At 26.2% G+C, this 27,127-nt stretch overlaps 1 protein-coding gene across 1 annotated transcript; it reads left to right on the top strand.

Moving 5' to 3' along the window:
• Positions 1 to 10,287: 10,287 nt before the first annotated feature.
• LOC142331164 (endocuticle structural glycoprotein SgAbd-2-like) lies at positions 10,288 to 26,092 on the top strand. The gene is made up of 3 exons (XM_075376873.1): positions 10,288 to 10,444; positions 21,940 to 22,079; positions 25,126 to 26,092. The coding sequence occupies exons 1-3, from the start codon at positions 10,436 to 10,438 to the stop codon at positions 25,400 to 25,402; spliced, it is 426 nt and encodes a 141-aa protein (XP_075232988.1). The 5' UTR covers positions 10,288 to 10,435; the 3' UTR covers positions 25,403 to 26,092.
• The last annotated feature ends 1,035 nt before the right edge of the window (positions 26,093 to 27,127 follow it).

The raw sequence follows: 27,127 nt of genomic DNA, 5'->3' as shown, positions 1-27,127 counted from the left end.
TTACATATTAATACTGACATATTATATGAAGTTATTAAATCATTAATTTCATTTTATTTTCCTGGCATCCTAGCTCTAGAGCTATGCTGCAAGAAGGAAAATATGGTAACAAGTAAAACAATTTTGCATTCCTCGACGTTTCATGACCCAATAATTCCAAAATTAAAAAAAAAGTAAGGGGGATAATGTTAATAAGTACGTACATGTGTTGACATGTTTGAAGTTTAATAAATTTTGACTGGATAAACCAATTTTGATGAAATTTGGCACAGATTTTCATTTTATGGGAAAATTTGTTGGTAAAAGTTTGGGGCCAACATCTACGGGGTGCATAGTTTCTTTGGGATCAATTTTCTCAACATTTTTCTAATATAACCCCACTTTATATTAAGCTCAGTACATGCATAAATGCTTATCTTTCAATTTAAAAAAAAAAAACATTTGTTCGCAAATTCTCCCCCTTTCTCAAACATCGTATAAATCTTTTTATTTATTGAATAATTTTAAACCGAATTTGTTTTTACGTCTTCCTAAGCATAGTAGTTGTTGAAGTGTACAAAAAAAAATACTTTGGTGGCATTATTAGAGTAAAGGAAATCAATCAATCATATTTTAAAAATATCGATTTTTTAAATTATTTAAAACATTTTTCATGCATCATTATTTTTCCACTATTTAAGAATAAAACTTATTATATAAGAATAATAAATGCCTGAAAAGTATAACTTTGTTGCCAGCTTTTTTATTTCATAGTTATTTATTCATTTAAATAGCTTAAATTCAATATTCTATTTATTTATTATCTCTCATAGTTTCTACAATATTATTTCATAAAACTGATAATTCTATTTATTAACATTAATAATGACCGCCTGTTTTTTTTATTTATTATTTTTTTATTTTTAAAGTTTATGTACTGTTGTAAAGTTTTTGTCACGATTCCCTTTGATCCTTTCAGACTAGTGTTGAACTCTTTCCTTTTTGTAATCTATGTAGTAGGAAATCTACGATTCTTGACTTTATTATATAATGCATACATTACGCCATGTAATGTCAGATTAATTTTAATTTTGTATTAATTATGTAACATGTAGTAATCTTAAGATATGAATAAAATATTAGTTTAGTCATTTAACTAGATTGTAATATTGTTATAAAAATTTTTATATTTCGATTTTGATTTGATAGTATGTGTTTAAAAATACATATATAAGTGTATACATACATATATGTATGTGTTTAAAATATATATATATATGGAAAGTATGTGACGGTATATAATTTTTTTTCATTAATAAATTAGGAAAAGTTTCACTATTTCGTTATCAACACGGAAACATATACTCGTATATCGTACTACAAAATTAATCATCCATTTTAATAAAATATATTTTCAAAATTTTAGTCTAAAAATAAATTATATAAATTATACTAGTTGAGTTATACCTATGATGATAAGTTTGAAGCTAAATATTGCACTAGATTACAACAATAAAATAATTCCATAAAAATTATCTTATTTTTTACTTCTATCTTTTTACTTGTAAGAAGTAAAGGAAGTATTGTGATCATGAAAGATCGGTTTTCAGATTTCAACGGAAATATCCATTTTGACCATTCCTGAATCCATTTTTACTATTTTCGGCGTGACCTCTGTACGTACGTAAATATGTATGTGTCTCACATAACTCAAAAACGATTAGCAGTAGGATATTGAAATTTTGGATTTAGAACTCTTGTAACATCTATTAGTTGTACACCTCCCTTTTTGATTGCATTCGACTGAACCAAAAGTATCCAAAAAAAGTCCAAAATCCAAACAAAATTTGAATTTGGAGTTTTTCTTAACAGCAGTAATAAGCCCTTCTTGATAGCTTTTCAACGATGTATCATAAGTAGTACTTATTTTCAATGGTTCCAGAGTTTGAACCAAATGAAATTTTAATTAATGAAATATTTAGATCTTAGGGGAAGGCACACTGGTTCGGATCATACTTCATTTCTTTTTTAATTTAATTATATTGATTTATTAATAATTATTAACCTCTGATTGTAATAACATTTTTACGATAATACTTCAATAATAAATAAAAAAAAATATATATAAAAAATATCAGAAGTTATTAATGAAAGAGAATTTGATATACTTTTCATTAAAAAAAAAAAAAAAATGTAAATGTAATTTAATATGCGTACAAGGAAGGTATACGTTGCCCAAATCAGATTTTTTACTTCCTTGCACGAAAGAAAGGAAGTATTGTGATCGCGAAAAATTTTGGTTTTCAATTTCAACGGAAATATCCATTTAAACCATCCCTGAATCTGTTTTGACTAGTTTCGGTGTGATCTCTGTACGAACATATCTCGCATAACTCAAAAACGATTAGCGGTAGAATGTTGAAATTTTGGATTTAGGATTGTTGTAACATCTATTTGTCCACCTCCTTTTTTGATTGCAATCTAATGAACTAAATGTGTCCAAAAAAGCCCAAAAATAAAAAAAAATATGGATTTTAGACTTTTTCTTAGCTGCAGTAATAAGCTCTCATTGAGAGATTTTCAACGATATACAACGATATAAGTACTTATTTTCATTGGTTCCAGAGTTACAGCCAAATAAAATTTAATTAATGAAATATTTGGATCATATAATGGGAAGACAGATCGGTTGGAATCCGACTTCATTTCCTTTTTTCTTTTAACTTTTTTGTTTAATTTAAATATATTGATTTGTTAATAATTATTAACTTCTGATTATAAAGAAATTACGATAGATAATAATAATAATAAAAATTCAATAATAATAAAAAATGAAAATATATCAAAATTTGTTGATGAAATAAAATTTGATGTACTTTTCATTAAAAAAAATGAGTATATGTAATTTAATAGGCATAAAAGGAAGTCATGCAGTGCCCAGATTAGATTTTTTTATTTATTTCAAGTAACATTTCTTGGGCGTTTCTCTTAGCTAATTTTCCCTATAACTCTATGGAATAATTTATTTACAGTTCAAAGAAACTGCATTTTGAGAGAGAAATATGACAGATTCTAGGGCTTTTTTCCTTTTTTTTCTGGGGAATCGGGGGAACGCCAGTTACGGGCGAATTGTCGGGCTCCCTAACTGGTTCCGCAAGATGCTAAAGTGTGTATGTGTGCCTGCGCCCTATTGAGTAAACCTCCTATCTCACCTACTCACCTCCCGGGGCCGGACCCGCAATTAAACATAACACAGCCCCGGGAGGTGCCTTCCAGTTCAGGGAATCGAGAGTTCCCGTGCATCTTCACCGTCGTCCGTCTGCGCAAGGTTGTAGGCTTGTAGTTAGATAAAAATACGTGGTCCAAACCTTAGTCAAACCAGAATTGGTAAATGTACCTCTTGACAACAAAGTTTTTAAGGGATATTCTTGTTATTCCGTTGGCAACATTGAATATCTAAGTAACGTGGCATATATAATATCTTTTTCTTAACGTAGTATACATACTTTCAAATAAACACTTTTAATTTTTTTTTTAAGTGTACATTATATAAAGTTGTAAAATGTAACTATTTATATTGACTACACTTGTATTAGACGCAAAAATTTATTACAACGAGGTGTAATTTTAGAACATTATTTGTGAACGAATTCTTATATGTATTTGTAACTTTATCTGTACATGTAAGGGTTATTTTTGAATATATTTCCTAACATTGATGTGCCGAATATATCGAATTAAAAATATTACATCAATAATTTTAGTACTGTGGGACAGAAACTCATAATATTCGTTTCAGTTGTTCTTCAAACGCTAACGGTCGGAGTTGTTGACGATGTTGTTGTAAGATTTAAAAAACCAGATGTAGTTACACGAATTAATTACCAGAAGAGTTTCAAATATTTCATTAAAAATACGCATACAGTAATGTTTATTCCAATGATGTAATTAGGTTCTACATAAATTAATGCACAATTACGAGTAATATAAGAAAACAATAATTTTTACAGAGATATTTTAATTTTTATTTTTATTTTAGTATCTGAAAAAAAGTATTGTTTAGATAAACAAGATGGATTTACAACACTTACAAACATTTTTTGAAAGAATTTCCTGATAATATCAAAACGATGTAATTCCTCCAGATTTTCTGACACCCATCACCAATTTTTTTCCTGTGGTGGCTATTGAAAAATAGCATGTTTAATAATAATAATCTTTATACTACTGAAGAATTGAGAGCTAACATAAAGAAATAAACTGAACAAATTAAAGAAACTATGATATTAAAAGGCTCAAACATGATTAAAAGAATGTACGATTATGTAGTGAAAGATAACAAACATTTTAAGCAATTACTTTAAAATTCTGCTCTAAAAGAAAATTGTATTGAAATAACACGTTAAAAATATATAGTTTTATCTGTCTATAAATTTCTTTTGGGTATGGAACTCCAATATTTAAACTGATCAATGTAAAATCGTTGATCATTGATTTTGTTGATACTACCCTGCGAAAAGGTACCATGATTTTCCAAGGAAATGTTGGGGAAATGGGCATCTAGTACTTGGAATGAGTTTTCGAATTATCTCTATGAAATGAGTTTGATTCGTTTTTCATACCCTCTATGACCATCACTTTTTCATATCAACATTTTAAATTATACTTGATCACTAGTTCCTGTGGGATTTGACCAGAAATTTGCTGATTACTTACCAAGGATGTAGGGTTGATTCTATTTATCAATCCATCCGCGACTCAATCATGTATTTATAAGTGATTTGTTGACTTTTTTCAGTGGTTTTACAAAATCGTCGTAGAGGTATATTTGTTTGCTTGATAAAATTGGATGTCATACAACTGACCTATTCCTCACTTCATAAATAGCCATTTTTTATAAAATATATTTTAAAAATTATTTAGCTGGTTGAATTTTAAATAATACACTCAGCTGTGTTAACAAGTGTTTCATATGCATATATATAGAACTTTTAGAGTCAATCGACCATTAATATTTGTAATTATTTTTATTAGAAAACCCTTTAAGTAAAATATCTTACGTATGGCCTATAAGAATTTAATAACAGTTTAAAACATATAGATTTATCCAGGTTAAATATAAAAACATAGCAGCGCTAAAAAGATCATTGTAACATGTTATTTTTTTAGGATCTATTTCAATAGTTATTGAAAAAAGACCAGATCAATAAATTCACTGATCTGGATCTGGACTGAGATCAGTCCATTAACCCAGATGAACTTGATAAATTAACAGTTTTATAAAACATAAAGAGAAGTTATGCCTGATAACAACATCACCTACCGGGTTGGTCTAGTAATGAACTCGTCACCTCAAATCAGCTAATTTCGAAGTTGAGTGTTTTAAGGTCCAAATCCTAGTAAAGGTTACTAGGACTTAAAGGTTACTAAAAGGTAACTTTTATACGGATTTGAATACTAGATCCGTGGATATCGGTGTTCTTTGGTGGTTGAGTTTCAATTAACCACACATCTCAGGAGTGGTCGACCTGAGATTGTACAATACTCTCTACATTTCATACATATCATCCTCATTCATTTTCTGAAGTAATATATTACGGTGGTTCCGGAGGCTAAAGAGAAAAAGAGAGATAACAACATGAATCCATGATTTATTGAAAACTCAGATAATACGAAAATTATATAATAAAACGAGAAAATTAAATATAATACAATAAACGAAAGAAATTTCACTTCAAAATAAGATGTTTAGTTGGGCATACAAAACTGAAAAATTTATTATAAAATAGAAACAAAAACGTGAGATATTTTACGATTAAGTGTATTATTCCGATTATCTAACAATAATTTTTTACTAATAAAAAATTGGTTGATATGGTAGCTTTTAAACATTAAATATTTAAAAAAATTGATCTTACAAAATAATGTTAGTGGTAAAAAAGAACTATCAGATTTCGATTATTATTAGTTTTACCATTAATAACGTAAGCAATAGCAGATAATGTGATAAGTAGCTAACTATAAATTTATTATTGTTTTTTTTTTTTTTTAATTACAAGACAATCAGTGCGAGCGAAGTGAGGTCTGTTCGTCATGAGTACAGGACACCCTGTACTCATTACCCTGATGGTCGTGAGAATAATACTGGGTAAATAACAATTAAAGCCTGAAAAGCTCTCTTTCCGCCAACGTTTCCCTTATTCTTGACGTAGAGGTTCTGATACCTCTTCATACCCCCAAAAGGGCTAGAAACCTTCTTGGTTTCTGTTGCTTCTCTGGGATGACACAAATGCATTGTGAAAATTTGAAATCAATCTCTCGGTTGGTTCCAGTGTGATGCTTTGATACCCCTTCACACCCCTCTCGATTATTTCGAAAACTATCAAGTTTGGTACAAAGTGCCAGTTAGTGTCATCAGATCAATTTTGATCCTTTATTAGAATATAACTTTTGTTTTGTTCGATTTCATATTAAAGTTACTGGGCACGCGCGCGCACACACAGAAACATAAACACACACACACATGTGTGATCATAACACAATTTTTTTTTAATAATATAAATTATCTAAAATATTCATAGACAAGTAGAACAAGAGATTTAAGGAATAAAAAGTAAATCTGTACGAGAAAACTATTGAATACTGTTAGCAATTCTGTCCTCAGAATTCTTTTAGAAAAGAGCCTAAAAAAAATCACAACTACTTAAATGACATTTGCAGATCTTAAAATGTTATTTGACAATGAAGTAGAATGAAACAGAATATTTAATATTTTAAGAAAATAAAATTGAAGGTGACAAGGAAGAAGTTTATATATATAATTTTTACTTTCCTGGAATCATAGTTCTAGAGCTATTCTCTAAGAAGTAAAGTATGGTACGTTTCATGACCCAGGGACACCAAACAATATTGAAACATGGGTGTTATGTTCGTTACGTACGTACGTACGTACGCATGTTTGAGGCCCAATCATTATTGACCGGATAAACCGATTTTGACGAAATTTTGTACATGAACTGGTGTATTTGGGGAAGTTTTTGATAAAATTTTGGGGGGGTCAATATCTATGGGGGTGGGATAGATAATTTTTTGGGATTAATATTCTCAAAATTTTGCAAAAAAAATCCCATTTTATATTATGCTCACTACAAGCATACATGGTTTCTTATCATTTAAAAAAAAAAAAAATTGTCCCGAAAATTACTTTCCTTCCCCAAAAATTAAAAAAAACTACCTTTTTATTTATTGCATATTTTTAATGTCTTCCTAGTTATAGTAGTATTGATAATGACACCCAAAAAAAATATTGGGGGTGGGATAACCGATCAAAATTAAAAAATATCGATTTTTAAAATTTTATTATAACTTGTTACTTTCTTGTACGAAGTAAAGGAAGTATTGAGATCGCGAAAAATTTCGGTTTTCAGATTTTAACGGAAATATCCATTTTGACTAGTTTCGGCTTGACGTCTGTATGTAAAATACGTTTCTCACACAATTCAAAAACGATTAGCCGGAAATTTTAGATTTAAGACTGTTATAACATATAATTTTGCATCTCCTCTTTTGATTCCAATCGACTGGACCAAAATTGTCCAAAAGAGCACAAACTTTTCTTTTCTTAACTGACCTTAATTGCAGTAATAAGCCCTCATTGACTGCTTTTCAACAATATATCATAAGTGGTACTTATTTTCATTGGTTCCAGATTTATGCCAAATAAAAGTTTAATTAATGAGATATTTGAATCTTACAAGGGAAGGCACATTCGGTTCGAATCCGACTACATCCCTTTTTTTAACTTTTTTTTTTTTAATTTAAATATATCGTTTTATTAATATTTATTAATCCGTGATTGTAAAAAAGGTGTTACAGTAATAATTATTCAAGAATAACAATATAAAAAATATGATAAAAAAAAAGTTATTAGTGAAATAAAGTTTTATGTACTTTTAAAATTGTGTAGATGTAATTTAATATTCATTATTACATATGTGTATATGTAATAGATTTGTTGAAACATTTGATTATTTAATATTAATTGACAATTATAATTTAGAATCATATTATTTTTGGATATTCTAATTTAATTTCTATTCAATTTTATTTAATTAGTCTGGAATTTCTGTTTAATTTTATCAACATTAAAGTAATTATAGAGTGACCGAAAAATAGACCTTCACAAGAACAACATATATACTGAGACATACATGCGCGAACTTTGATAAATTACAAAAAAATCTTTTCTTTTGGTTCATTATTCCTCTGATATTGTCGGACAATATTCTTCTTTAGTCGGAGTTGATCATAATTTCGTTTATTTGTATTTTGTTACCAATCATTTAATCACTGATTGGTTTGATATAATTCTTCTCTTCTTAATTTGTGTACACGTTTTCTAGTTTTTAAATTTTCTTTCTCTTTATATTCATCATCCTCTCTTAATCTTTTTATCCTATCCTTGGTCTTAACGTTTTCTTCTTCTTTATATTTATCATCTTTTCTTAATGATTTTTTCTTTCTTTGTTTGCAACCCTTCCTGTTTATTTTTTTTTTGTTTTGCAACATTTTCTTCAAAATGGTTTTTAATAATTTTTTTTAATATATATATTTTTTAATTTAAATATAGTGATTTATTAATTATTAATAATTAACCTCTGATTGTAGAAAAAGTTTTAGAATAAATAATAATTCAACAATAATAATAATATAAAAAAAAAAAATTGAAAGAAAATCAGATGTTATTAGTGAAATAACATTTAATGTACCTTTAAAATTGTGTATATGTAATTTAATCGGCGGACAAGGAAATTATGTTCTGTCCACACCAGATTTTTTGGTTTATTTTCATGTATTATTTTTCTAGTATATAAAAATAAATAATCAATGTTAGGAAAGTATTACAACTTTGTTACCTACTTTTTTTTTATATAAGAATTAGGTAACTATAACAAGAATAAAGAATTATAATAGGGAGGCACAGAACAGAATGAGTTGAATTTTTAATTCTTGTACAACAAAAAAAAAATAAATAAATAAAAGTAGAAAAAATGTTTAAAGCGGAATGAAATTCCAGGGATAAAGAGTAAAGCTCTTTATCTTTATATTCGTTAACGAAAATGTTATTTTGTTGGAAAATAGGAACATGGAGAATAACGATATTGATTCATTCATAGAGGGGGGGGGGAGAGAATTCAATTTTTAAAATAAAGAAAAGAAGAAATATAACAGAAAAGTAAATAAAAAATAGATGTTAGGATAAACAATTACAACATAGTGAAGATTTTTTTATTAAAAAAATAAAATTGCAAAAAAAAAACGTTTGATATCAAACGTAGAATTATCAATAAGAAACAAAATTCTCAATATAAATTTTTCCAAACTGTATCCTCTTAAAGCAGCAAAACATGACCATAGGGAGCCAGATAAAAGAAGATCATATGTTTAGTATAACAACAAAATGAAAAACAATTAGATTAGTTTGCAGAGTACGAAATAAAATTAAGTTAAGACGAACTGGGGAAGAAAGAATTTTTTAATACATATATACTTACTTAATTTTGATTTAGAAGTAAATGAAGAACATAGGTAAAAGAAGATAAAGGTTAAAATATTTGAAACAGAAAATTGAGTGTGTAAGGATGCTTTAGAATAAAATAATAATAACGAATGAAGAAGTGCACAAAAGAAAAAAACCTCTATTAAGTCGTATACTTGGATAATTGGAACTGGTAAAACGAGGAATTTACTATATTTCAATTTTATATTTCATATATTTTAGATTATACAGACAATGTAATGCAGTATTATTTGTTAATAATAATAATAGAACATGGTCAAATCACTCATCATAGAAAGTTTATGCATTAAATAATATGCATCTATTTTTTTATATCTACACAAATACATAGATATATGTACACACCCACACACACACACACACAAGTTGTAACTATTTTACACTGAACAACATGAATGACGATTACCATAAAATATGTAAATGGATACAAGAATAGAGAAATGTAATAATAGCGGGAGGGATAGTTTGGAGGAGGGGTAGTGTTAAAGGAAAAAGGAGAAAGGATGATGAGTACACGCAAGAAGAATCAAATGAATAAGAATAAGAAATGATCGGAGGAGGGGTGAGTGGTGATGAGAATGATGTACAATATGATACTTTTGCGCGGTGGCGTTTAGGAGTGGGGGAGCAAATCATCTTCATTTAATACTAATGTTACGTTATTCACTTACTACTGCCCGCTGCCTTTTTTTTTTATCACTATTACTATTATTATAATATACCTTCCTCTTCTATTTTGTACTTGTGATAAATATATAAATACCGGCGACTGATTTTGGTTCAGCATCATTCCGATTTAAAACCAACCACCATAAACAACACAGTGTGTTCGGGTCTTCTTCATTGTACGGTGGTGCAAAAATACATTCATCAAATATGAATATGGTGAGTTTTTGTTTAGTTTTTTATTAAAAAAAAATTCTGAAGTTATACAGTAAACACATTATTTCAGTTCTTCATATTATCTATACGCAAATATAATTTCGAATGCAATATTATGTTGGATTAATTTCTATTATTTTTTTATTTTTTTGGGGAGAGTAAAAAAAAAACAATTTCTTATATGAACCTTAATATTACAATTAATTTCAAGTTTTTATTAAAAAATATATGTATAATTTTTTACATTAATGTACGCTAAGATTTTCACAGTAACGCCATCTATACTTTATAGGTGGTCATAGTTGGAACTAAAAGATTTTCAACGTTTGCATTTAAAATATTAAAATAATTTATCAAAAGGTTCAATATTAATTAAGAATTAATTTAAAATAATTTATCCCTTGTATTTTTATAAGCACTGAGTTTAGCTATTTATGTGTGTGTGTATGTGTATTCACTGGTTTATTATTTTTTGTAAAAATTAATTCTCTACATAAGCTCGAAGTTTCTGCTACGGGAATAAGTAACAGAAATTTTATACTGTATGAAAAATTTCATTTCTGACTGGGATTCGAATCTGGAACTTTTAGATGAAAGACCGAGACGTTATCACTCCTACACTCAGTTTAATTCTATAAGTTTATTTATCCATCCGATATAAATTCTCTCACAACAAAACAAATTTCATTTTTCTTAAACAATTTTTTTACTACATAAGTCAAGACTTGTGCACAGGAATATAATATTTTAAAATATGTAAAATTGCCAATATTTATCGGGTTTCAAAAACAGAATCTTCCGAATGAAACAATAATACTCTGCCACAACGGTCATATTTCAGAGGTCATTATCCATTAGATATAAGAATCACGAGATTCCATCTTCTACTGATTTCATCCCCCTTTAGCACCCTTTTTTTGATAATAATTAAATTATATTTATGAGAAAACCGTTTATTTTAGTCTTCTGTTAAATAAGGATGGAATAAAGGTTAGGTAGGTATGGATTCCAGTATGTCATCCTATTCATTAAGAAGGGATGAAAAATTGAAATGCATAGATATGAAAACATTATGTTTTAAAATTTAAAAGGCAAATGGTTTAATTAAAAAAAAAATGTTTTCCATAATATTTTCCAATTAAACTATTAAAATTTAATAATTAATTCGTGTTATTCGCTTGACCGGGATTTGAACTCAGGACCTCCAGATGAGACCTCCAAAGGCTGAGACGCTACCACTCCGCTTCGGAGATCGGCAATATTTTTATTTCATTTGAAAATGTTAAAATTTGAAAATCAACAGAAAATTCAAAATTTAATTTCAAAGATTCATATTTATAAACCACCTTCTTTTTAAGAGAGAAGTAAATAAAAATAAACAGTAACATAATAACAAATTTGTTCAAATAATATCACGTTGTACCACGTTTATATTGAGTACAAGGATTATCACTTAAGTAGAAAAAATTCTTGTTATTGTTATATGTAATCTTCTCAAGTAACTTATGTTAACAGCCTAAGGCTAGTTTGATGCCCAACAACTACTCATAGTACACATAGAACCATACTAGAATTACGAAGTAAAAACCAGTTCTACTATTAATAGGATATTTTAATTTTAAATACACTAAAAATTTTGTCATTGAAAGAAGAAAATCCATTAAAATTTTTTTTACCTAATATATTTTAAGGCATTGATTGAAATATTTTTTTAATTTAAATATATTTTGCATACATTAAATGAATGGATTCAGAAAATTCTTTTTTTTCTTTTCAATTATTATTATTTTTTTAAAACTTGCCAAATATGTTAATTTGATTAATTAAAATAATTTTTTTTTATCTTTGGCGACTAAATAATTATACAAGGTCCATTCTCCATTCTCGTACGTTAAAGTACTAAATTGCACGAAAATATTTTTCGTACCTGGTTTATGCAGGTAAATATTATAACTCGTTTTTAAAGTAAGTAATTTTGTTTAAGAGTATAAGGTTTTATAAATCTAAACGCGGACAATTTTTTAAAATTGTTGTATTTTTTATATTTCGATTAATTTTTCCGAGTGCCAAATAAAGATCGGAAGGGCCATTACTAAATTCCGAAATATCGTTATAATTTTCCGAAGACACCCCATTGGGAAATATACTTATGTATAGTAGTCATATTATAACATAAATGTATTTATCATCTTTCAAGTAGAAAGAATGAATAATACATAGGACTGCTTCTCAAAAGAATGGATAATAAATTTATTCTTTTACACAATCATTCTTAGTGTTTCAAAAGGCAGTAGCACATGTAAAGCACCTGAAATACAAGAGATAGTAATCAGAATTGCCTTTCTTGAGGAAATAATGCTCATTCTACAGTAAATATAGTGAAGATGTCGCTTGTAGAATTAATCATTTTCTGCATTTTGATAGGCATCTATATCGGTACGAGATTTAGTACATGAATGAAGACAACGGGAAATAATTTTTTCATTGAAATCAGCCATGATTTTCCTTAATAAATCTAGCATGAGATAATTTTTTGAACCAATGAAAATGATTGAACCAATTATTAGGATAAAATGTAGCACATTTCAAATCGTTGAGAAAATAAATATTTTTTTTAGAAAAAAAATGTACCAGTAATTTATATAAAATTTTAAATGAAAATTTAATTAATATTTTGTTTTGTTTCGTAATTTATGTAGAATTTTTGGAAGATAAAAAAAATTGTTTTCTATTACGGCCATTTTTATAAATATTATAAATTTAAATATAACCAATATACAAGTCAGTATGAATCTTACATATTACATACTGGAAACTAAAATTCAAATAAATTTCAATTTAAAACTAATGTACGAAAAATAATTATTAATGTATTCCAGACACAATGGTTACGTTTGAAACTCTCAGAAAAATACATGTTGATAAATGAAAAATCACTGCCTGTAACTAAATTCATGTAGCAAGCAGTTCAGTGGATGTATCTCTACCCTATTCTATCTATGTTACCAGGTTTAAAAGTAGGCACGTAACTTTAAACCATTAAATATATATATATATATATATATATAAAACTATGATAACTGAAAATAATTTAACTGATATTAGTTGTACGAAAAAAAATTATGAAATTTTTCATGCAAAATTATGAAAATCCATCAATTTCATCCTTAAAAGAGACCTAATTAAAATATTTATTTAAAAAATCTAATGTGGACACCACATGATTTCCTTGTACGCCTAATAAATTATATATACACATTTTTACTGTACTTCATTTAAAGGCTTTGGGAATAAAATTATTCTAATATACTAAGATCATGCTTAATGTTAAAAAAAAAATTGTTTTTCGTAAGCAAATTAAATAATTCTGAAAGAAAATAATTATAGTGACCTTTTTCTATAAAAAGTTAAATAATATAAGGACCTAAGATCCATATTACTGTACCTAACAAGGGGAAGACACGGGCTTCGGGACACCGATGCAAACCATTTTGCTAGTGTGAGTAGTACACGGTTTATGTGTCTTCATCGCAAAATACTAACACGCAACATTCAATTATACTCAAGAAAAATGGCCCTAAAAATTTCCTTAGCATTCTATGTTAGTTTATAGATTAATTTTGTTTCACGTCGCTCAAGTAGATATGTGGTGTAAGTGAGAACGTGTTGGATCGGTAACCATGGACACAAAGGTTCGAATCCGACTTCATTTACATATATTTTTTTACCTTTTTTTTTTTAATTTAAATATATTGATTTATTAATAATTATTAACCTGTGATTGTAAAAAATTCTCAATTAAAATGAAAAGTACATGAAATTTTATTTCGAAATAATTTCTGATTTTTTTTTCATACTTTTTATCTTGTAATTATTGAATGATTATTTATTAATTTTTTTTCAATCTGAGGTTAATAATTATTAATAAATAAATATATTTAAATTAAAAAAAATTAGAAAAAAATGTATGTATGTATGTGAAGTCGGATTAAAACCAATGTGTCTTCTCCTTGTAAAATCCAAATATTTCATTAATTAAAATTTTATTTGGCTATAACTCTGGAACCAATGAAAATAAGCACCACTTATGATATATCGTTGAAAAGCTCCGAACTAGGGCTTACTACTGCAATTAAGAAAAAGTCAAAAATCTAAATGTTTCAAAATTGAAACCCCGCTTTATTTAGAGTTCTGACTGTATACACATTTTTGGCCCACTCTATTGCAATCAAAAGGGGAGGTCCACAACTAGATGTTACAACAGTTCTAAATACAAAATTTTAACATATAGCTAATCGTTTTTGAGTTATTCGAGTACATACGTAGGTACTCGAACATTTATCAAAAGTAACCATTTAAAATATGTACGTTATAAATATCTGAATAAATAAATATATACAAATAAATAATAGGAAGATATATCATATAAATGGTAATAAAATGATAATTATTTTAAGAGAATGGAATGCGTTTAAAATTTCACGATTTTGAAAATAGATATCTGAAATTTATTACATTAAATACCCGCAATTTTATTATACAGTATTAGAAACTATACTTATACTATATGAGATGCTATATTTATATAATAATTCGATAAATTAAAAATTGAGTAAAAATTAACATAATGTAAATTGTGGCAAAAGGCCAAAGAATATAATAGATTGGTTTAAAAATAATAATAAATAAAAGGTATTACATGAATAATTTAAATAAATGCATCGTGCAAATCTGTAATTTATAATATTCATCTTCACTCATTTTAAATCCATTATAAGAAATAAAAAGACTCCAAATATTATTTTACAAAATTTAAATTATGTGTTATTATAAACTATTTATTTGTTTGTATTTTTAAAATAATTATTTATTGTTTTGGAACTCATCCTGAAGTACTATAACATATAAAAAAAAATTTACAACAAGTAATGTTGCATATTTTAAATATTAATCAGTAAGCATCACACAATATAGTACCGTAGATATAGATGCAACGCAATACTAAAATCTCATCTTTATTGGGAAAATGAAAGTTTTAACATTAATATGTTTTTTAACAAGAATTCAGTACTTACGAAACATTTAAAATAAGTACTTATATTTTGTAACCAATGAATTATACATAGACTAACACATGTTGTTTCTTACTATTCATGATTTATGATCAAAAATATAATAATAATTACTATTTTTTTTATTGACATGATTCACCTGAAATTATGTTTATGTAATAAAATTGTTAAAACAATCTTTAAAAAGTTTTACACGTTAATTATTGATTATACAACAAATTTAAAATTTAATTTATTGTTAAATTGATTTGTAAATACAATAATTTATGTTTCTTTTAAATAATATATTGATAGGCTACTTTTTAAAGTAATTATAATTAAATATATGTGTTAGGTAGTAACTGACCACTACATTAATTTTTAAAAAAATAAAATGAAAGACAAAAAAAGAAAAGAAATTACAAAAAAAATTTATAACAAAAAAAATTATTTTTCTTTTTTTTAATATTTTTATTTACAATCATTAGTGATTTAACAGTGTTACGTAACTGTACCGGTAGACATAAAAATCATGTCTACATCTTACAAAAAAACTTGGCTTACCATTCCTGAGATGTGTGGTTAATTGAAACCCAACCATCAAAGAACACCGGTATTCACGATCTAGTATTCAAATCCGTGTAAAAGTAACTAACTTTATTAGGATTTGGACCTGAGAACTCTCGATTTCAAAATCAGTTGATTTACATCGACGAGTTTACTACTAGACCAACCCGGGAGGTAAATTAGATTTATAGCTCCTATAATTAAAAAAAAACTCACAAAATAAAACGTGATCATTTAAATCATATCCATGTAAATAATAATACCAACAAAAAAAAATCTAAAGGTAAGTAATAAAAACTAAACTCTGGCTGGCAACTCTATATCTTTTAAAATGGTTTATCAGCACTTAAAAATAAAAACCCTAAACTAACAAATTATTACAGTTAGACTATACATCTACACCATCGTTAAGAATTATGACGTCACGTTTTTCATGTAATAAGCGATTCAGGTGCGTACACAATATTTTGAAATTGTGTATAGTAACAATATAATATAAATTGTACGAATCTTAATTTTCTTTAAACAATTATTGTGGTTCCTCTGGGAATACATTTTATCTATTTTTTTAATTTTGGATTTAATCGGTAGTAAGATTTTCCAAAATTATATATTTTTAAAACGGCTTATTTAAAAAAAAAATAAAACCTTTTAAATTTTTTTAATGAAAATATTCTTTCCCAAAAATTAGAATATCTGATGATGGGGAAATATTAGTTGTTCACTTCTACTAAATTAAAATTATTATTAATAAAAAGAAAAATATGTATTTATAGATCTTATCTAAAGATATATTAAACTTGATCAGGGGGAGAGAGAGAAAGAAAGGGAGAGAGCATATTATACTAAAGAGCATAAAATTAAATTGCCGTTGTATGAATGAAGGTTATAACAGTGAGAATATTAATAAAATTCGTTAATATAAATGGAAAATTTTAGTACTTAACATAATGTCAACAATAAAAGTTGTCTATTTCAGAAGAAATAAAATTAAAAAAACATTTAAAAAGATCATAAAATTATAATAATCAAAAATTATTTATATTTTTTTTAGTTTCATTATCTGATTCTTGTCACAAACATTCCTTAAAAATGGATTATTGCCTTAAAATAATAAAGAACGCATTAAACTATTACAGGGCTATACTATTAATAAAAAAAAAGAAATATATATATATATAATCTGATATATATATATATATATATATATATATATATAAACTTACGTTTATGTGTAGCAGCTACATATTTTATGACAATAAAATTACACTTTTACGACCTGACAAGAAATAATAATTCTTATGCCTACATAAGTACTATTTTACATTTATTTTAAGTTCATTTATTCTTTACAATTCAATTACGAAATCACATGCACACACACATACACACACAATTTTTTTCCCTCTCGCTCTTCTCTTAAAATATGGAAAAAAAACAATAGAACTAAAATAACTGTTCAGGTTCAATTGTTAAATTATTTATATTTTATGCCGACGCGTGTAGTAAAATAACTCTTTACTTTCCTTTCCTGCAGATTAATAGTATTATCTAATTTTTATTTTAAAATATCGAACAAAAAATAGAAAAAGATTTTGCAATAAACATTAAAAAAAGAGTATAATTAAATAAAATAACAATAAAAATGTTAATTAAAATATTAATTTTTAATTATGAATGAAAAGTAAATTAAATATTAAGGTTAAAACTTATGGTGTAATTACTCATAACGAATTTCTTCAGCTATATATTATTTTAATTTATGTAACATATAAGTTATAATTTTTATTATAATATTTATATATTGTGAAATAACATAACATATATGAGTTATTTTAATTCTGTACTGTAAATTATCATTTCCACATTTATTTAGTAATTTTTAATAACAAAAAAACATATCCAGATTTTAATATTAAACTATAACGTACACCTAGTATTTTTAATTCAATTTAAAATTTGTTTTTAATACAAAATAAATAAATTATACCAGTAAAAATTTATATTTAATACTTCAAAATAGTTAAAACATTTTTTTTTTAATTTTTAAATAATGTATTTATAAAATTTAACTACGTCATTTGGTTAAAAATATATAAAAATATTAAATAATCCTTTTAATAGAAGATAAAAGATTCTATTTAATAATCTGTTTGGAGAAACGTATGTAAATGATGCTTTTCAAAGATAATAACCCTAAAGAATTCTTTAATTATATAAAATATTCATTTATTAATATAAAAACAATCTTATAGAGAAATAATAAATATTATTAGAGAAATAGTATTTCTCTAAATAATTTATTAAGGAAGAACACCATTCCAACCCCCATACTGGAAGACACCCGCCTTGTGACGGTTCCGGTCGCCACATCACTACCGACCCGTTCCTAGTCCTGATGGGCTTTAACGGGAATCGTCTTTTGCCCTCTGTACATCTCACTGTAATAAACCAGGCCTCGTTGAGATACCACCGATGTAAATGCCTAGGTAGACATTTGCATCAGTGAGTTAATGACTCAGCCTTCGGCTGTAGGCTTCTTTCGGATAATCTTGACTGTCCTATTTCATTGCCCTCTGAACTAGCTAACCGAATTCTTGGAAGCACGAATCCCGCGCCTAGTTCTACACTTGATAGAACCAATTTATGCGTAAATGTCTCATAATATTTGAGATGGTTGAATAAATAACATATCCCCAAAAATGCTGTTTGCAATAACGAAATTTATTCCTAGTTCCCTTACTGAACTTAACTTTAGTTCATACCCCTGACTTGGTAAGAAGGAATACCATCTCAATTCCCCCCCGAGGGAGAAGAATACCCGCCTCGCAGCGTTTCTGTTCGCTACACCACCCTCTCCGTTGACTGGCTTAATCGGAGGACATCTAAAATTTTAAGGATAAAAATTTTTGATTAATTCTTCTATTTTCTTTAATATTATCTATTGTATAGGTTTTATTAATATTTTGTTATTTTTATAATTTTTATTAAAATTACACAGATTTTAAATCCGATTATTTATAACATTAGATCAACCGATTTATGAAATAGAATTACATCAACTGAGACCAAAGAATTTAAACTAGTATCATCAATTTCAATTAATAATAAATACATCCAACAGATTTCAAACTAACTCTCTTAACATAAAAGAAGTGATATAAATCAATGTTATATATTATCCTGCACAAAATAGTATAACAGTTCAGGAAAAAATAAATTGCCCAGTTCTGCGTAAGAAGACAGATTTCAAACTAACTCTCTTAACATAAAAGAAGTGATATAAATCAATGTTATATATTATCCTGCACAAAATAGTATAACAGTTCAGGAAAAAATAAATTGCCCAGTTCTGCGTAAGAAGACCGATTTTTTGTAAATTTAATTTGATTTTAATATTTTTTTAATATTACAACTATCAGTAGATTCGTAGATAAGGGAACATCAATATCCAAACATGCAGCATCATAACGTACCACTTTTCTAACTTGCTCCGCTCAAATCTTTTCGATCTTAAATTGAGCGTAACTGAAGTACGACTCAACCAATCTTCATAAAATCTTTACATACACAACTTTAAATACAGTTACACAACATATCTAAATTTCAATGAAGTTGATTTAGTATTTTTGGAGATTTTTGAGCCACAAAATTCTATACATAGGCCTGTGTATGCATATATATATATATATATAAGGAAACCCGAATTTAAGTGAACGGTATTTTCATAATGAAAATTCATTTTCACCACTTCTTCCTACCAAGCGACCGAAAGTAATACCGTACTTTTCTTCGAAAAGTGGATAAAAAATTTTTCAAATGTATCTAAAAATTTTTATAATATATAAACATACATAGAAATAGAAAAAATAATTTATTAAAAAAAATAACTAATGATATGTAAATTAAGTAAAAGTTAAATAATCACATTAATTCTGTTTAAAAAAAAAGTATTGTAATATATTTTGAATAATGTAAATCACTATTTATTTTCTCTGCTTTTAAATTACAAAACAATAATATAATCTAAAGACAGGTGGACGTAAATACTGGGAGCTGAAGGGAAGGTGTAATTATTCTTTCATAAGATTATTGTCTCAGTCAGACAATGGAATATACATAACTGTTTTTTTTATCATTATTAACTGCTGTTTTTCTTTAAGTTTATATTCTTGATGATGTGGCTACTGCATAATGAACTAATATAAATATTATGTTGTTTTTTTTTTTTACTTAACATTTTTACGTCGTAAAATGGAATAAATAATAAACTTAACATTTTTCTATACACTATTATTATTTTATTTTTTTGTCTTGTTTCATCTTAATCTTAATTGTAAACAATCCGTTACCCATTATTGCATATTTGTTCAACAATCTCTTCCTTCATACTTCTGACATTTAAAATTGTGCTTGAGTTTGCAATGGATAATATACACACATATATATATATATATATATATATATATACATACTATCAACACAGTGTTTAAGATAACTTAATGATGATTTCACTCAATTCATATAAGTGAATCAATTCATACTCATCTCTCATTCACCTCTGAACCCAAATGGCAAAATGTGGTATATTATTCTTTTTATATGTATGCAATTCTATTTTAAATTATTATTTCTTTTTTTTTTTTAGTTGCTTCGTTATTTAATTATTTTTTGTTTTTAATATTTTACATTGTATATATACATAAACATGACTGGATCACCTTCCCACGCCTTCAACGTAAATATGAAGGTTATATTAAATTGCATTATTAAATAAATTCGTGCGAGTGGTCCTGTAAAGAAATAATGTAAGAAGATTCACATATTTGTAATAAAACAGTACTGTATAGCCATAGGTGTATAAATTATTTTTTATTCTTAAATCTTTTTATTTTTAACCTACTTAAGGTATTAAGTCATTTATTAAAATTATTATTACTTAAAATTTATTTACATAATATTATTAAACTATATGTTAATATGATGATTTACTTTTAGAATCATGATTGTTTTTTTTTTTACTTCAATTATTTTTTAGTTGAAATTTACTTTCTATTGTGATGTAAAGGTTAAACTTTTTTATTATGAAACTTGAATAAATTATTATTAATTACATATTTGGTTGATTCATTATTTAAGCTTTAATCTCGTATGTAGAAATATGGAATGAAAATTTTGTAGCATATAAAAAATACCATTTATTAACCGGGATTCGAACTGGGCACCTTTCCCATGAAATTTGTTTTTTTTTTTACCTCCGGGTCTACCGTTAGGCATTCTTCAGAGGATGAAACCGAATGATTTACAAATCATTGAAAATAGCGTATGTGAAAATGCCATGCCTGACCGAGATTCGAACCTGGGACCTCCGGATGTAAGGCCGAGACGCTACCACTCGAGCCACAGAGGCGGTCCTCCCATGAAATGTTGAGATGCTACCATTTCATCACGGGACTAGAAAAATATTATTAAATTAAATTCACAAAATTTAAAAAATATAATTATATATATACGTATATATATTTTTACCAATTTTCTATAAATATTATGATCAGAAATTATCAAAAATTTATATTACTTTTTTCTTTTTTTTTTACAATTATAATTTCATGTATTATTATTTTTTTTATTAAGTCAAAATTCAGTAATAATTAAAATGAATATATATAAAAAATAATAATTTAAATAAAATGAGTACTATTAGAATAACTTTCATTATTTATTTAATTTCAGATCTTGAACTAAAATAATTATTAAATGGTTGAAATATAAAATAAATAAAATGGATTAAGATTTGCTATAATAAAAATATACTTTGAATTGATAAAAAATGTATAATATGTATTTATAATATAACGAATTTCAATTTTTTTTTTTCAGTTAATCTGTTTAGTAGCTGCATTATTTGGTTGCGTATCAGCCCAACTTAGAGGACAACCGCAGCAATATTCAAACCTGAAAGAAGTACCAATTGTATCTTTCTTAAACGAACACAATTATGATGGGTCATACAAATATAGGTAAATATAAATTTATATTTAATATTAATTTTATTTATTTTTTATTTTATTAATTTATTTATATTTAATATTTTTTATCGTTCCCGTTATTCATCCCCCCTGGAGCAAGATCCGGAACTAAGCTTGTACACAGCTCCAAGGGTACCATCGCCTCAAATTACCTCGGCAGGAACTAAGGTTACCCCTCAGGAAGCCGAGATTCGGTCTTTAATCATTCGCCATGCCTTTAATGAGTGGACCTGAGGGAGTCCCCCCACCGGGACTACGGTCTTACTTTACACCCCGTCATGAAGTTCCAAATGGAGTCCCCGTCCAATCATCAAAAGTAGGACACCTGAGTGTCCCACTCCTCCTGGACAAGGCTGTCCCAACCCTAGATTATATTATATTTAATATTTGTAATTGTAATTTTCAACGATCAAGGAATCAAAAATATGTTGATATGGCAAATAAAATGTTTGAAATATTATTTGTTAAAGACAAATTATTTGGCTAAGTAAATTTTTTACTGAAAACTTATTCTAGATCATGAACAATAAATACGTTTCATTTAGTATATAAACAGTTCCTAAAAGAGTACTAGTTTTAAAAGAAACTTAGCTCATGGGAAATGAGTCAAGATTTATAATTGTATTTAAATTATTAAATTGTATTACAATTGAAATAAATAGAATGAAGTGGTACATCGGAATCAATAGTATAACTTTTACCATAAAATAGATTATTTGGTAGATTGTGAAAAGAAAAAAAAAACATAATTTACCATTTTTACCTATTATTTTTTAAAAATTTCAAAAAAATTTATGGGGCAGATAAAATAACTTCCTTTCTTATAAACTTAGAGAATTTACTGTCTAAAAAATAAAGATTCCTATAAAGATTTCTATAAATCGTCCTTCATAGTACTCGTAATTTTAAGGATAAAATAAAGAATTTGAATAAACTTTTAGCTAGTAAATATTAATGATAGTTTTCAAAATAAATTATGAAAGAGCAAGAAGCTACAGTCCGGTGATAATTGATAACGTATGAAAAGTTGCCTGACCGAGATTCGAACCCGGGACCTCCACGTGAAACACCGAAACGTTACCCATTACGTCTTATTGTAATACATTAAAATGGATTAAAATATAACAGTTATCAATACCCGTTGAATAAATTTTAAAAATATACCTTTTTCCACCTATAAAAGTAATATTATTTAAAAGTTTGTATTTAAAATATAATAATTTTATTTAGTAATATTTGAAATAGTAATATAATGTTTACAAAAAAGAAAAATAATATTATTACTTCTTTCTTAATTTATATTAACAAAAATTTGTAAACGATGTAACTTAGGTATAGAAATAATATTGAAAAATTAATTCAATTTTTTTGGAAAAACTAATCGTTAAAGAAATTACTACTCAAAAAAGGTTGCAAATTTAAAAATATATTTATTGTTTTAAAGGAAGAAAGTGAGTATATTTTAAGGGCTATGTGTATGTAAAAGCTAAATGTGCACTAGAATGTTATTATATAATAAATTATAATAATAATAACAATTTTTTTTACAAATAGAAATTTAAATAAAATTATAATCCGATTAACATTTAGTTGAGTAGGATTCAGTAAAAAAAAAAAAAAAATAATAAATATATATATATTATAAATGAAGATAATATAAATAAAGCTGCAGTTGATGTAACATAAACTCATTCATTAAATCATTGAATGCACTACTTAAAATGCCATGTATGAATAAATAATGGACATGAAAGAGTATTTTATATATGTATATAAAGCTATCAACACGACAGAGTGACATATAAAAATATAAACTGAATATTTTTTTTCTTCCACCTACAGGAAGAGAAATTGCTTCCTGTTAGCTGGAAAAATGATAAATCGTGCTCAACATGTCATCAATAAAAGTATATGAATATAATTGATATTATTAGTTTAACTGAAAAGTAATTTTATATAATTTTTCTCTTTTATTTTAAAGAGGATATATAAATAAATAAAAGTACGAATGAATTAAAAAAATAATAAATAAATAAACAGGATTTTATTATTTTTATTTTTAATTGAAATATGATCACGCTGAAATCTCAGTTTTGAAAACAAAGGGATAAAAGAATATTATATAAATAAAAATCATATAAATTAATATGAACATAAAAAAATAAAATATGAATACGTAATTATGAAAGAAATGTTTAAACTCTACTTTAAATGACAGAGCTAAAAGTTTTACTCGTTAATTAATAGGAATACATAACATAAAAACATAGATTAAAAAGATTAAAACTCACACATACACATACACACACACATTCACACATTAACACACACACACACACACACACACACACACACACACACATATATATATATATATATATATACACGTATATAAATCTAGTATTTTTTATGACTGGCCAAAATATAAATCATCTAAAATAAGTTTATTCTTCCTTTTTCTGAAAAACAATGATGTTCACTATACACCTAATCTCAGTGGTGAACATAGAGAAGGAATCACTTGTTTGGTTGCATATAATCTACATTTATTTGAGTTTTACGTCTTGATTATAGTTTATTCGGCTTAATAAAAAAAAAGAAAAAGAAAAATTAGTCGTTGCACGCCAAATTTTATTAAGAAAGCACAACATAGGATGCTTATTCTTGGGAACGTTTATATTATTTTCAAGAATAACTTGATTCCCATGCCAGGTTGCCTAAAGCCTTTTGGTTTTATGGTGCCCACTTTACATAATATTTTATATATAAATATATATAAAAACTTAAAATACAATTTAAAGTGTACTTGTATATTAAATTATTTTAATTTAATTAATCATAAATTATAAAGGGGTAATATGAAATTATAGAGTAATATGAATGTTTATACGACCTCCTATATTTCAGTTCATCGGTAAAAATATTCATCACGCTATTCGGATATATTCTATACAGTCATTTTTATTACCTTATATATTTATTCGGTAGATATGAACAAACCTAATAGCCTAATTTACAAAATTATTTTTTTTTTCAGCTACGAAACTGGTAACGGTATTGCAGCATCAGAAGAAGGTTATTTAAAAAATCCAGGACAAAAAGATTTAGAAGCCCAAACCGCTTCAGGTACATTTTCATACACAGCACCAGACGGTAGTCCGATCCAAGTAAGATGGTTCGCTGATGAAACAGGTTTCCACGCAGAAGGTGCTCATTTACCAACACCACCACCGATTCCAGAAGCCATCGCAAGATCGCTTCAACAACAAGGAGCAGGACCAGCGCCCGCACCAAGACCATTCGGCAGGAAATAGACTTTAATATGATTACAGAAAACCATGAAAATTCGATAACGAAATCAATCACAAAAAATGACAACTGTTACCTGTCGCCAAAATCAACTCCCTCCCCAAAACACTAACCCCACCTTCGACGATATGAATGACAATGTACCTAAGTTAAAGGATATAAAAAAAAACTGGCTGAAATTTATCTGAAATTATGTTGTATTTTCAGGTGAAATTATATCAAATAATTGTGTTAGAATTTCTATTCATATCTAACAACATTTTTAAATAATTTTTTTTTTCATAAAAATTATGACTATTAAATTCGGAAGAATGAACAGTTTGTAAAATTTAATAAATATTTTATACAATTTTAATATATAAGTTTAGCTTAAATAAAAAATATAATTTTTTTATTATTATAATTAAATTTTAATATTATTATAATAAAAGAGGACTTTCGGCCAGTTTTTCTTTATTTTGACATCAATTTTACGCCTATCATTTCAATATAAATTAATTAATGGGAATGTAAGAATATTCCACTATATTTTTCTCGTTTATTCTAATTAATTAATTATTTATATTGAAATGTTTATATTTTTTATACGTATATTTTTGTACTATAGTTGATATTATTATTTTTTTTTATAATATTGAATGTAATATATTATTATTGTTACATAAGCTGCAATAAACACAAAAATTCGTGTTAATTTTGTTTGTTTTTTTATTTTTTTACTTCTCTACAACTATTGATTTTCTATCCCATAAATACGACAAAAAAACGGAAGAGAGAAGAAAATTTTTTCATTCTGTTCTGGTGATAAAAATTCATAGAAAATACTTACGTAGTAAAGGATATGCCATAAATAAGGCATCTTAGTAACTTTTACTTGGAAAAGTGGTGATTACAACATATTAAATGCTGCTTTAAAATATTATTACGTGGTTACAGTTTAAGTTAAGCTCATTTTATGTTTTTTTTATAAATTTAATTCTATGATTTTAAAAAATTAGTTTATGATAAAAAACTTCAATTTTTGGAGGATTCAGAAGTAAAATAAAATTATCTCTCTAAGTTCTTAAAAAATGGAAATATATTTTTGACTGTTAACATTTTCTTAGCGATAAAAGTACGAAAATAATCTTTATTAACTAAATATATAATAATTTCCACTTATTAACAATTTTTATTATTATGTCCGAGCGCTTTCGGATATTAATCCGTCATCAGGAACATTTATGTGTTATGTATTATAATTACTTCCATCACAAATTAATATATTAGATGAATTTTGAAATTTTTTTTAAATTTTATATTAGCAATAGATTTGTGAAGGTTTAAAAGTAATAGAATTTCATAGCCGTAGTTTTTTGGTTACCATTTAAATTAATTTTATTATTAATCATGGCCCGTTGGTATTGATATAAATTAATTATATAATAATTTCCACTTACCGACTATTTTTAATATTCGAAAGCGTTCGGACATAATAAAAAATTAGTGGAAATTATTATAAATGATCAACGATGATTGATAATAAAATTCATCTTTATTAACCAATAAAATAACCAAAAAATTAATTGAATTAAAAAAATTAAATAATTTAATATGAGATAATTAAATCTACTGTGGAAGAGTTACATGAATTCTAGAACTAACTATTGAGAAATATAACAAAAGTTCCGTTGTTTGCAAAAAATACTGAAATATATGATTATCTGGGATTGCCACCATTCGAGAGAAGC

This window comes from Lycorma delicatula, chromosome 10 (assembly GCF_047948215.1).
Source record: "Lycorma delicatula isolate Av1 chromosome 10, ASM4794821v1, whole genome shotgun sequence".
Classification (NCBI taxonomy): Eukaryota; Metazoa; Arthropoda; class Insecta; order Hemiptera; family Fulgoridae; genus Lycorma; species Lycorma delicatula.
Note: the sequence above shows the minus strand (reverse complement) of the source record. Positions and strands in the feature narration are given on the sequence as shown.